The sequence below is a fragment of the Diabrotica undecimpunctata genome, chromosome 5 (genome assembly GCF_040954645.1).
Source record: "Diabrotica undecimpunctata isolate CICGRU chromosome 5, icDiaUnde3, whole genome shotgun sequence".
NCBI lineage: Eukaryota > Metazoa > Arthropoda > Insecta > Coleoptera > Chrysomelidae > Diabrotica > Diabrotica undecimpunctata.
In genome coordinates, this window is record NC_092807.1 from 120,697,829 (window position 1) to 120,712,550 (window position 14,722).

The 14,722-nt window shown below is 31.9% G+C and overlaps 1 protein-coding gene across 2 annotated transcripts in view; it reads left to right on the top strand.

Moving 5' to 3' along the window:
• Positions 1-10,468, top strand: part of LOC140441710 (murinoglobulin-1-like) — an 81,529-nt gene extending 71,061 nt beyond the window's left edge. For both annotated transcript variants that reach the window (XM_072532593.1, XM_072532594.1), the window contains 3 exons: positions 2,119-2,356; positions 5,666-5,902; positions 10,339-10,468. In XM_072532593.1, coding sequence (XP_072388694.1) covers positions 2,119-2,356; positions 5,666-5,902; positions 10,339-10,418 — 555 coding nt within the window. In that variant the 3' untranslated portion in view covers positions 10,419-10,468. The remainder of the gene's footprint in view (positions 1-2,118; positions 2,357-5,665; positions 5,903-10,338) is intronic.
• Positions 10,469-14,722: the final 4,254 nt, after the last annotated feature.

The following is a 14,722-nucleotide window of genomic DNA, read 5'->3' on the forward strand; positions in this document are numbered from 1 at the left end:
TTTCTAGTACTCGTACAGAGTATATCGAAATAAAAAGGAAAAGACAGTTAAGGCTCTCTAGAGCGATTGCGAAAGCCGTTCTGATGAGGCCTATTAGGCTGAAATACGTATAAGCGGATGCGCAAGAGCCCTGTACGTGAAATCAAATCTTAACTGTATTTTCTTTAATAAATATTAATTACATGCAAATACAAGGATTATTATTTAATGTTTTTTGGAAAACATAGTTCAAACTGTTATGGTAAACTGGTGACGGGTGATCATCGGTTTTCTTGTAACTATTTAACAAATAGAGGGAAAGTTCTTGAGGGGAAAAGATATTAACAACCAAACTTGGAAAGTAAGTATTGTATTACGATAAATGTGATTCATACCCTAAGCTCTAAGCATATTTTTCTAACAAGTATTTTTAGAAGCCGTAGCAGGTAATACCCACGGGTCCCCTCTTATACCTGCGATTAAAACTTTCCAGATGAGGGTCGAATAATTCTTTGGCGTTCCGATCAAATGTCAAAGAAGCGGGCAGAAACTTCTAGATAAACAAATCAGGTATAAAAACGGACGATTTGAGATTTAAAAGGACGTGAATGACGTGACTGATGTGAATGTCTTAAATAAATTATATAAGTGTAAGTAAATTAATATTTAAGTGGAAAAAGACAGTTAAGATTTGATTTCACGTATAGTGCGTCTGTATATCCGCTTATACATATGAATCCTTTTATTCCGGTATACTTTTTATGAGTACTAGAAACCAATTCACTAAGGATTTTGCATTAGTTGAGGAGATATGTTGTGAAATGCAATTTTAGATCCCCCATGTCTCTAATAACATCTTTATCAACTTCTGTTTTGCCTTGCAATTCTTAGAACGCACAATTCTTAGTTTCGAAAAATTAGTTTACGGGTTTAATATTTACGTGTTGCTATGTAGATTAAATAAATATATTATATGTAAATAAACTCGTAAACTTAAATTTATGATACAGTTTAATTGTATAGATTGTTTGTTGAAATAAATGTGATGTATTATATTATTTAAAAGTTATTTATATTTACTCGAGAGGTATATTTAGAAAATGTGTATTTATTTATTGAAATTATTTATTTAGAACAGACAGCACTATGATAATATATAAAAAGGTAGATGTATAAGTTTTGGGTGTGCCATAACTCCAACTTGGAATTATCAAATTATGATGAATCGATTTGGTCTGTATTTGGGCAGAAATCATTGTCATGTCAAGTAAATTTAAAATTAAAAACAGTTAAGGATACTTAGGGACAAACAGAACACATTCAAAAAGACACAACAGACATTTAATTTAAAAGGAGGCACTTAGTGGCACTAAATCACTTGTAAGAAGAGTAACTGGCAAAAAGGGATAGTTTTTTGTAAACTGGCAAACTTGCAAACCGGTCGTTGGTAGTAGAATAAATTGATTGTGAGTAAGTCTCATTATTATTTCTTTTTATCTACAATATTCAGTTTATATAGTAATTAAATTTACTATCAAATGATATTTATTTATTTTTTATTATTAATATTTGGTCTGAATTTGTCAGGTTTGTCATAAGTAAACAACGTATGCGTTATTAATACGTTAACAGGTGGCGTTAGGAGCAAACATAATAATTTATTGAATTTGTTTAAAATATAAAAAATATATAAATAATAAAATTATTGTATTTTATCTACAGTATCGCCTACTGTACCACCTTTTTTATTTAAAACATGTTCCTCTAAGGCATACAGATTCTTGGTAAGTCTATGTTTCCCGCTTTCCACTCATACGAGGGGTAGTTTTAGCAGGAAGTGCATATTTTTTGGGGTCACAAAATTGATATTATTAGCAAAATTCAGCTTCTTCGTATCATCTTTAGAGGTCAAATCTCTGAGGACTGCACTATTAGGAAACTTATTTGTCTGAAAATAAATACATACTTGTTTCACAAATATGTTTATAATTTAATTTTATTTAATACAATATACAATACTCCTTACTGTGAACGAGCAGTATATGTAAGACTATGTTCATTTAAATTTTAATTATTATGTATATTTTTACAGTAGTTAATATCCATTTCCTTAACATAAAAATGTATTTATGTTGGTAGGTTATCCAATCTTTTAATTTAAAGATTGTTCCCAGAAATGAAGCATTTAAGTTTGCCATGGAAGTTTCACCCGTGTCTACAATTAATAAGTGTTCTATTACGAGTTTATCACCTTGCATATCATATCACGCTCCTGATGGGCCCTCCAACATGGCTGTAATGGAAATATCATTACCAACAGGTTACCGAGCTGACAGATCTACATTGTACCAGCTCACTGAGGACCGTAATGTGTCACGTAAGTTTAGATTTGTTGTAGGTACTTCATTGTTTAGGTACTACAAATGAGTTTGACAAAAAAGAAATTAAGAATATTTTATAAGTAAAAGATGAAACAGACAATTTTTTAAAGAGCTGTTTGTTTATATAATTAATAGAAAAAAATCTCTTCAAGACTCTTGTCTTACTTTACCTTGTCAATACGTGGCTGCTAGCTTCTTTGGCTTATGCCATAATATGTAGGTCGCAATGAAAATTTAATAGTAATTACTTACGCCCCTTGTGAGGTACTAGCTGCCATCGGGCGCCTCCCAAGGTGACGGAGAGTGGAATGTCCAGATATGGGTGATACCGGGGAAATGAAGTACCCGAAGTGGACTAAAACTAGAACACATGCAGCGACTGATCCAAAGTGGACGGTTGCAAACAGCGTCTGGCCCAGAGTGAGCAACTGAAAAACAAACTCACCAACACGTAAGGCAAGCGCGGTGTTTTAACTGCCAAAAATCCCTAATGGCGAATTTTAATTCATATCGATGTGTTCCCCTGCAGCTTTGATTGAAATATTGAATATATTTTAGTAGATTCTAGTAATTTTTACAGACAGAGACATCTACGAGTAAACTCTTTAAATACATTAGAGATGATTAGAATATCAACTGTTAAATAATATTTCAGTATAGATCATTTTTCGAGAGAAATGTCGATAAAATAAATATTTATATGATCATATGCGTTAATAAAAGATTTTCTGTCACACGGATTTTATTATTCCACTGTAAAATATTGCCCGTTTATGTTAGGCGAATAACTTAGCGAACTCTTATCGATCTCCACCAGTAATTCACAATTTAATGAAATTGAAACTACAGAGAAGCGAAAACGGTTGAGTTTCATTATTTTATTAGTAGAGAGTAAAACAGTATTCATTAGTAAACGACAATAACCATAAAACGTGTACTTTTTTTTCAAAATTTTCAAATAAAATCTATGAAGTATTTAAAATGAAAAGAAAATATGAACAATCTTACAAGATAGAATGAGAGAGCGATTGTTTGTTTTTAAAATGACTTTGTAAACCACAGAATGGAAAATGTGACAGTGCCCATTGTTTGCAATTGTTAAATATTGCCTCAGATGGTTTTTTTAAACTGATTGATTTACGAACAGTAATCCGGTTATAAAAATACCGGCATGTGCCTTATCTAAAGGACTGGACTTGCAAATTTTTAGTTTAGTTGTATCTTTGCAACTAGCTTCTTTATAGATAGACGTGCATTGTGCATTGCTTTAATCTTGAGTTGTGTTGAAATTTTGTTGTGAGTAGTTATAATAATTGTAGTATTTTTTTGTTGTTTGTTTTTTTGAAACTGTCTATTTGTATATAAAGAAAATGTTTAGACTATGGGAAAAATCACTTACAGTTTTTCGTGCATGGGAGCAAGAGAACTCAAGTAGTAATAGAGAAAGTGTAGTAGTCAACAATCTTTTAAGTGTAAGTGATACAAAAAACAATGAGACTGAGACTGTAACTGTAGAAAAGTGTTTAAGACTTCCAAAGAAAAGGATTGTTGTGAATGAACAATCTAAGAGAATTTGTATGAACGTTTACAAAAATCTTCAAAATGATCCTGAAAATAGTTGTAAAGGCAATATTATAAGAAAAACGGCCTTTCTAACAGGATTTCCGTATTATACAGAGGTATTATATTATACATGATACCGCTAGTAAGGGTTGGACTGATGGTTCACTTAGGTGCCAATTGAAAGGAATAAAGGTTCTCGGATGATTATTGTGCAGTGTGGGTCTGCAAATGGTTGGATGCCAAATGGGTTAATGCTTTGCGGAAACAAAATAGAAAAATGTAGTGTAGATTATCATCAGAATATAAATTCTGCTATATTCGAAGGATGGTTTAAAAATACACTACTTCCCAATATAACACCGGGCGGTGTGATAGTTATATGGACATTGCTAGCTACCACTCAAGGCTTCTCATAAAAAATTCCCAACAGTTCGTCTTCAAAACAGAAACTAAAAGATTTCCTCTCAGATTATGATTTGTATTTTGAGACAACTATAATAAGAGACAGTTACTTGAAGTGCTTCGTACTAAAACTTATAAGAAACAATATATGCTGGATACTATTGGAATACTAGATAGCCATATTGTTTTAAGGTTACCACCGTATTTTTGCATATTCAATCCTATCGAACTTTTTTGGGGACAAGTAAAAAAACGGATTCGGAGGAAAAATAGTTTTCCAAAATTTGACGCGAAAGTGGTCGATTTAATTCGATATGAACTATCAGAGATTACAAGTGCCGACTGGAAAAAATCAGTAAACCATGTAGTGAAAGTAGAAAATGAGTACTACAGAAGACTAGGACAATTATTTTCAAACAGTGGGTAACTTATTAATCAGGAGAAATCTGCAGGAGAAATATTTTAGACAAGATACGCTAATATGGTGATTATTTCAGTTAAAACAACTCAGTTTTTCATTATAAATTGCTAACTATGTTTAAAACAATATTTTCTTAAATGTAAAATACTTTTCCACAGTTTCGTCTATGTACGTCATCGTTGAACGCTAATAGGGCTTTTCAACGCTTCTCATTTGTTTCAGGCACTTGTTATATGTCATACAATTTTAATATATCTACGTCATATGTTATTGGTATATAGTATATACCAATAACTATACATACCAAAGACGTATGACGTAGATATATTAAAATTGTATGACATATAACAAGTGCCTGAAACAAATGAGAAGCGTTATAAAGCCCTATAGAAGATGCCGTTGTATCACCTAGTATTTTTTCCGACAGGGTGGTAGAGTGATAATTTTTTTTACATCTAACTTTTAACCGTTTAAAAAACAAAGGAATATAACATTTTGTTTGTTTTTCCAAAATCAGATTTTCTGTTCTTTGACTATAATATACACATTACACATTGTTATTTTATGATTTAATACTTGTATCAAAAAATTTGTGTCGTTGAAACAACCAATATCGCGAGACGTCCCTGGACATCGGTTACTCGAACTTCAAACATACAAATATTATCTGTTTGAATTTGCCGACGGACGAAATATCGATGGACCTGACTTTATCAGAAATATCATCTTGCAGTTTATCACATACATATATTTTTATGAATGATCGTTCACATGACACAATAAGCTAATTGTGCGGTGACCAGTAAAAGAAAGTATTATATTTTCTATTATTTGCACACAATGCATCACACTAAGAATATGCTAATTACTTTTGCTAGACTGTTTAAATACACGTTTAAATATTGATTTTCTTATTTAGGAATAGAAATGTTTGAAGAAAAGGATGACAAAGTCAATTTTTACTTTACAAAGTTAGATAAACATCTGGTTTGCTTTACTTTCAATATTAACGAAAACTATTTAATAGAAGAAAGAAAAAATTCGCTGGTAAAAGTTTACGACTATTATAATCCTGAATATGAAATCCAACAATTCTACAATATCAGTGAAGAATGTAAAAGAGTAGGAGAAGAATCAAAAAATCTCCAAATAACTAGTAAGTATTTATAAATAGTATAATTAAAGCTGCGTCAATTGGACATTTAACAAACACCATTAAATGCCATTAATAAACTAGTTTTTGACTATTTTTATGTTCTTAGACTTTATGTCTCTGAAATCACCTCGATTAATGACAACATGTACGCTGGTCAAATGTTAAACGCCGTATCCACCGAGTTATTTTAGCGTTAAACATTTACTAATCGTCTTGACTTATGTATGCTCTCTTCTTTTGACATCAACTGATGCCACATATAGACTTCCTTTAATACTCTAATAAATTCAATTCTAATTTTATCGGTTTTATGAATTCCTTCATGTACCTTTTCATTTTTATCTTTTTTATTTTTATTGTCATTGGAAACTTTCTATCAACAACACAGCACTCATCTTCTTCTACACTTGAGTGCAAAATAAATGAGCCAAAATTATTTTGCGAAAGTATCTCTCCTGTTTCAATCTAAAAAGTGGAAATTTAAAAATATTTAGTGTACAATCATTGACCTCATTATTGAGTTTTAAAAAGTTTTATTTTTTGGTAAATCGGATGACGTATTACAAATAAATAATGCAACACGTATAAAGGGGGTCAGAATTTGACTCATTGAAATCGACACGCACCCACTGAATGCATTCGGTTAACATCTTACGTATTAATTTCCATAGCATTTCACTAATAATTCGTAATAATTAGTAAATGCTCAATTCGAGCTTGCTAGGCAGGGAGGAATCGGTTTTCTGTGGTTTCCCGATCCCGTTGAACAATGATACCTGTCTATTGCAGAGGATAGAGCCACAGCTGCCCTCTTGCGATTCACAATTTATATACTTATTAATTAAATTAAATTTATATACTTATTACATTCAGTCAATTTATAACCATATTTTTCACTAATAAATTTCTGAAAAGGACCGTTTTAGGTCAACAACCCTTTCACCTCTGATTGTCCAGGATCCTCCTCCGCCGACATATCCACGAAGCCAATCACCAGTAGAACCGATGCAACGAAAATGCCAACCCAACAAAAAAAAACAAACCACGTCCTGAAGAGGTGAAAAACCTAAACAGGACAACAAAAGACACACGAAGAGAAAATCCAACCAAAAACAACGATCATCGAGACAATGAACCACTAATATATCAGTCAATTAAGTTCGCAACTATGCAACTGCATTACAAATGTATGCCATATCCATCAAGCAACTCAAGCAGTAGCATTATTGATAGAAAGCCTGAGAGCCGTGGTAAATCGAGTAAATTTAAGCCAATCTGCTGTGTTCTGAGTGTATCGTCGGTACCAAGATACTGGTGATTATGTCCGCCGACAAGAAGAAGGCCATAAATGAATAACAACGGAGAGAGATGATCGATTTCTTGTAGCGAAATACCTGAGAAATGGACATTTGACTGGTGCGAATCTCAAAGAAGAACTTAGAAAGGTCCGAGGTGTGGTTACAAGCATTTGGACAGTCAGAAGGTGAATGAATCCAGCCAGATTAGAATTTGTTCGCGAACATCTGAATTGGGACGACTATCGATAGAGTCAGGTCCGACAAAAGTAGTAGGATTTGCCTACATGGCAAACACAAGAAGCGTTGAGTCTATAGAAGGCCAGGAGAGCGATTTGCTTAATGTTGTTCACGAGAAATTGTGTCATAATGTAGGCGGTTCTTGTATGTTTTGGGCAGGTATTGTGATGCCTTTATTTTAATGCACGATAATGCACGATGCCATACCGCACAAGTCACCACCAACTATCTGACTGAGATGAGTATACCTACAATAAATTGGCCTGCGTTGAGCCTGGACATAAATCCGATAGATAGAGTATGTTTGGGATGAGCTTATACGAAGGGTCTGGGACAGAAATCATGCACCAAGGAGCATAATCGAATTGAGAGTTGCGCTTAATGATGAATGGGAAGCAATACCTCAAGAATTTATTAGAAAAGTCATCCGATCTATGTGAAATTGATTATAAAGTGTAATTAGGAGTAGGGGTGGTAATCTTAAATACTGAAAAATAAATAAATTCATTTTGTAACTGATGATTTCTCTGTTTATAACGTCTTGCTTGCGTTAGTTCCAATGATGAATATTTAGAAAACTCTGTTCGTATTACATATTGTTTTTATAATGCGTCTTCCAAATAATGCAATTGCGGTTTTTGTAAGTTTAATAATAAAGTTATTGTTTGCACATTACATTTTTTTATTTTCATACTTCTTACATTGAAACAGAAGGTATAACCTCAAATATCGCTTTTGAGTTAATTTTTTTGCACTCAATAATAGTTCATCTGCCGCTATTGGATTCATCTCTATATAGTGACTCTGAACCCGAATTATGTGTGTTAAAGTTTTAAGATATCCAATAATTCCTCATTATTCTGTTACGATAATTATTAAGAAAACACGAAAATATATTCCCTTATTGTCGATATATTTTAACTAAAATAAAACGAGTATTTTGTCTCGTCCACCTTCCGTTAAAACAGGTTGATTCTTTACACACTTTCGATCCATTTTAGCGCCAATTCTCCCCTTTCAATATAAAATGATATTTTCAATGCAAAATAATATAATTTTATTATTATGCAGTTTCTTTGTAATGTATAAAAAAGTGGATTTTAGAACCCACTGTTTGGGACATAAAAAGTTCGTTAGAAAACGTTAAAAATTCGTTACGGCAGTTGAACGATTGGCGGTTGTTTTTCCCTATAAAAGCTTGAATCAAAGCGACATTCAGAGACTTCACCACCGGCCCTCGTGGCAAACAGTAGTCACATTTGAGACTTCGTTGCTCGGCCCTCGTGGCAAACAGTTCATATCTCACTCTTCACTCTTCATTCGCGGCCATCGTGCCAGTAGTTACGCACCAACTCTTCTCGCAAACTTCTCGATCCTTAAGTAGGATAGCTCACACGCGCTCTACGTAAATCTTACCTTCGCACACATAGCAGAAAAATAAATAGTGTTAGTTAAATACTCTGTAAACTACAATATTTGTAAACTAGAGTGCAACGTAGAATAAAGTGCCATTAAATACAACAAAGCATTATTATTACCAGTTCGACGTAGACATTGTTTTCGACGAAGGATTATTTAATCCAAGTCCAACTACTTAGCCAGTTCCAACGTCTGGTCCACTTCTTGTGTTGTAGACAGGAGACAATTTACAACAGTGTGTTTTTTATGTATACCTAGATTTTTATAATATTCTTTTTAGTAATATTTTCAGGAACATTTTCAAAAAATGATAGGTTAGGCTTATTATTCTGTAGTTTTCGCACTTCTTTGCGTTTTACTTTTTAGGTATCGGCGATTTGGTATATCTGATTAAATATCGTGGTAGGTCATTTATTATCTTCATTTCTTTTTCATTTATTTTCTTCGGTGGTGGTTCAGTATGACTCTGTCTGTTTTTCAATGTGCCTCCAGTAAATTGTCGTTTCATCGTTTTCGTGGTCTTCTTACTGATCGTCTTCCTATTGGAGAACCGTCTCTTGCCGTCTTACTTTATTTGTTGTCATTTGGCTTATATGATCGTTTCATTCTATTCTTCTGTTTCTTACCCAGTTCTTATTGTTCTTCACCTTGCATCTACGTCGTATATCTGTACTTCTAGCTTTGTCCCATATTGTCTTGCCATCAATTTAAGTATTTTCATCTCTGCTGTTTCTAACACCCTTTTTGTCTTCTCTGTGTCCGGTCGTATTTCTGCCGGGTATGTCATTATTTCTTCCTTTATATCTTCCTCCTCAATATGTATTTCTTCGTTTGTCGTCACCTCTGGTGTTGATAGTTCATTATCGTTACCTTTAGCAAATATGAATCGAAAGTAGTCTACCCATGTTTCCTTCTAAATATGTTTCGGTTTTATTAATTCGTTTATCTTTTTTTTTTGTCCTCTGATCATTCTCCATATTTCTTTTTGTGTTCCGTAGAAGTCATGTTACATCTATTTTGAAAATTTCTGCCAGTGTTCCCTTTTTATTTGTCTATCTAAAGTATTCATTTCATGGTTGATTCGTATATAGTGGTTATATGCATGTTGTGTTTGTTGTGTTTTGTATTGTAAAAAGACTTTCTTCTTTTCTCCACATGTCTTCATTTCCTCAATAAACTAAGTTGTTTTCTGTTTTGATTTGTTAGTCTTCGTTACTTTTCTCTTTCCAAGTGACTCCAAGTTATTTTTCAAAGCTTTTCTTGATCGTTTTCTAATATTTGTATCATCGTTAGTATGTTATTTTTACTTGTCTTAATTGAATAAATATTATCGTTTATTAACCATGTAGATTTCAGTGATATTTCGAAAATAGAATAATTTAAAAGTATAAAATGATCACGTCCTGCTTTAATATATTTTTTTAAATATTTGACGATATTTTGCTTTTATATTGTTATTTTGGACTACTACTTTTGTTTTAGACCCAGAAATAGTACAAGATTTTATGATTACTTCTACAGAAAGAAGCTCTGGAAATATTACTACAACTACTTTGAAATAATTAATATTATTTTGTAATTTTCTTTAATAAATAAGGTACATTTAGGTGTTTATACTTCTTTCATTTCACTAAACCAAATCGTATACTATGAGTTATTTAAAACTAAATTATTTTAACTTACCTGGATTTTCCCCACCGAGCACCCGTGAGATATAGTTGTAGATAAAATTTATACGCTCTGTCGTTATTACTATAGTTTATTTTTATGAACGAGAGAGTAATTAGCATAATTTTAACTGGTAGCTCCGACCACTCCATGGGCGTGCTCAAGATTAATTGAAAAATTACTTTGAATAATTGTAAAAAATAAATGAATTATTTCAGTGTTATAAAGTGTTATGTGTATGTAAACAAAAGTGACCTCTTTTATCATACACTATATTAGAACTGACTGGCCTACATTAAAAAGGGTTTTAAAAAATTCACATTTTTTTTAATTTTTAAAAATTACAAAAGAGAAAAAGAGTTTTTAAAACCGTCTAAGGTATGTTAAATAGATGAATAAAAATATTAATATAAAACTTACAGCTACTTGTTACAAATCCAAATCAGATTCAGAAGATGAACTTTCAGAACCAAGATTTATAATAACTGGCTCGATCATTTTATCAGTAATATTGTCCAGCTTCCACATTTTTTCCTCTTCTTTAATAGTGTGATTTACTGCCTTTTCCCAGTTTTCAGGTTTTACATTATTTACGGCCTCCAAAAACAACTGTTTAACATCATCAATTTTAAAAGTGGTATTTTTTCTTGAAACTTCACTCTTTATCTGTGCCCATACCAGTTCAATCGGGTTTAATTCACAATGATATGGTGGGGATCTAAGTACTGTCATTCCACGATTTTTGTCAATTTCATCAATTTCGTATTTTTTAAATTTTTCTTTATGAAGGGCACACAACGAATAAAGTTCCTTTCTTATAGATCCGGGATGGTACGTAATATTTTTTGAACTCAGCCAATTCTGCAAGTCTTTTTTTAACCACCTGGTTGTGGGCAGTCCTTCTATAAGTCTGAAGTGATAACTTGCATTATCCATTACTATTACACAGTTCTTAGGAAGAAGATCTATCATTTGTTCGAACCATTCTTGAAAGACATCAGCGTTCATGTCTTCATGGTAGTCACCGGTACGAGTTGATTCAAAAGTTAATAAACCACCTTCAACAAAACCGTCTGAACTGCCAATGTGTACTATTATCAGCCTGCGTCCCTTTACTGATGGTGGGTTTAAACCAGTTAAGTTATTTACAAAAGCGTGCCTTTGACTTGTAACAGTTTCATCCTGCCAAAATTTATTTGGTGTATGACCCTCGTTGATCCATGTTTCATCAAGATAAAATATTTTTCTTTTTTGGTTTCTCATTTCCTTTATGGTTCTTAGAAAATGTCTTCTCCATATGACAATATCGCTTCTTTCTAATAAAATAGACTTTCTGGGATTCTTTTTCCAGCGGAAGCCTATTTCTTTTAAAAGTTTCCATAACGTACTTCGACTCATTTCTGGGTAATCCTTATCATCTTGAACTGAGACAAGAACTTTATCCAATGTTGGAAATTCTTGTCTAAAGAAGAATTCATGCACTTTCCGTCGAAGTCCTTCTTTAAAATGATATTCTATTTGAAATTTTGGTTTCCCTGGAGCATTACGTGGCATTTGAAAACTACCACATTTCTCTTCTTTAATAACTCTATAAATCGTAGATTTCCCAACACCAAGTGTACTGCTAACTAACTCAACGGTCTCATCAACACTTTTACGTAAACGTTTGTCTGTAAATGATTTAAAACAATTAAATATTAATGTTTTTTCATTAACTGTTAGAGGACCAATTTTTCGGCGTTTACACGGCACTTCCAAATTTTCCATAACACTAGTATACACAATAAACTGCACCTTGCAACTGAAGTACCTACTTTTAGTGAACTGTTAAGAATTTTGAATACGCCACTTGGACCTTCCTATATACAAAATGGAAAAACCCACTATCACATTTTCTGTGGAATAAGTTTAGAAGGTAATTATCTAGTCAATTACTGTCGTAGATTCCTGGAATTAAAGAATTAAATGTTTGATTGTTGAAACCCTTACTTCGTGGAATGCACTCATTTCAGATAAAATAAAACGTTTTATTTTATCTAAAGAATTAAACTTTATTTTGCAAATAGGCAAAGAATTAAACTTTATTTTGCAAATAGATAAAATAAAACGTTTTATTTTATCTAAAGAATTAAACTTTATTTTGCAAATAGGTAGGTACTTATTAAACTTTTATTGGTTATATATAACCAATAAAATAAACATCTTACATTTCTTGCAAATTCATTAGTACCTGTTAACCTCCATCACTCCGACACTGGCAACCTTATTTAGGGATTAGTAAACCTCACAACTATTGTATTCTATTCTGCTCCAACCTTTATACCTGGTGGTCATACTCAATTTAAAATTGTTTTCCTATATACTTCTGTAAACTTGTTGACAAATATCTGTTTTTCATTGAGTCACCCGTATCAACAGTTTAGGGATTTGCATACATAATTTATTGTTTTATTACTCTCTCATACATAAAAATGCACTATAATTGTATGAAGGGATGGCAAAAAACAATAATTATTATACATGGATATTTCCTATTAAGTGCTACATTTAATGAAGATGTCGATAGACGATATATATCGGCAGAAAAATATCGATATATTACTGTGTAATTAAATAACATAAAACTAATAAATAAATTAAAGGATGGGGTTTTCTTTAAAATTTAAAAGCTAATAAATAATTAGTTCAAAAAGTATTCTCCAAAGTTCTTGTGGATTTAATATTCCAGTTAAGAATCCACATCAATTGTTAACGAAAATGTTTATATTTCCCATTTTTGTCATCTAATATAGTTATAAAAATTAAATTTAAAGGATACATCTCAAAAAAAAACCAAGGTTTTGGAAGCAGATCAGGTTTTAAATTTAATCAATAGAGCTCCGGATGAAATTTATTTTTTACATAAAGTAGTTCTCGTAATGGGTATTTTTGGAGGACTGAGAAGGGATGAGCTTGAAAAATGACTGTAGACAATATAGAAGATAAGGGCTTATTCGTTAAAATACCAGTACCTAACTAAAACTTGTACGTCAAATGGATTTACTATTGTGGAAGAGGATAAAATAAGTGCCTTGAAACTGGTCATTAACGTAACATTAAGACCAAAAGGAATAAAGAATTTTTCTTACATACCAAACCTGTCGATGCACTGTCCATTCTGTTGGCTGGGAAGTTTACTTTTAATAATTATCGTAAAATGCTTTAAATTAAAAAATGCAAATGAATACACTGGACATTTCTTGAGAAGACCTTCGGCAGCCCTTTTGGTTGAAGCCAGGGCATAGTTCGAGAAAACTGTATGAAAAATTGAAAAGTGCATCTGTAGCAAAAAGATATATAGAGGAGAGCATTGTTTCTAAGAACACAGTGTGCATGATAACTGATTCGGTAGCGGCGTCAGTTAAATTAACAACTGAATCCTCTTTAGAAACATGTCAAGGCACTAGTGGTAGTAGTCAAGGTTTCTCTTCGAAAATTTCAGGGAATTTCGGAACTTATACCTTTTCAAAAATGTGTACTTTTAATATTTATAAAGATTATTAAGGGTAAAAATCTTAGTTCTATAATACTTAATTTCTTTGAAAATAGTTTAAAATAAAAAAAAAACTTCGTTCTACAGCATTTGCTTTTTTATATAACAAGGCGTTATCCAAGGTAAAATAAGCAAATAATATGCAATTGAAAAATAAATGAATTAATATTTTCCATAACAAAGTTATCGAATTTAGTATTATTTCGCAAGAAATATTAAAATTTTAATAATTATTGTATATTATTTTTATAAATATATAATATTAATTATAAATTTCCGTCTACCGTCCATTTATGATCAATTTTAACACCATCAAAATCATTGATTAATGACTGATTTTATTAATGAACGATTTCATTATAGGCAACACAACATACATTGCTTGATTAAATTAATTAAACGCTCTGTGATTTACAGTGACCTATGGTGTAGGCAACCAAACATATACCTATTTATATTCTCACTAAAAAATTTAAAATGAAGTAGCTGCTCTTAGTACTGTCTGTCGATGGATATTGACGAAGAGTTTAATTTAACTCCACCAGAAGTAGCAAAAACTGCAAATGAAATATCTTTAAGTTTACTGCCGAAAAAAGCAGAGTGTTACGAAAAAACATACGCTGAATTTGTTGCATGGTGTGACGAGAGAAAAATAATACGATATTC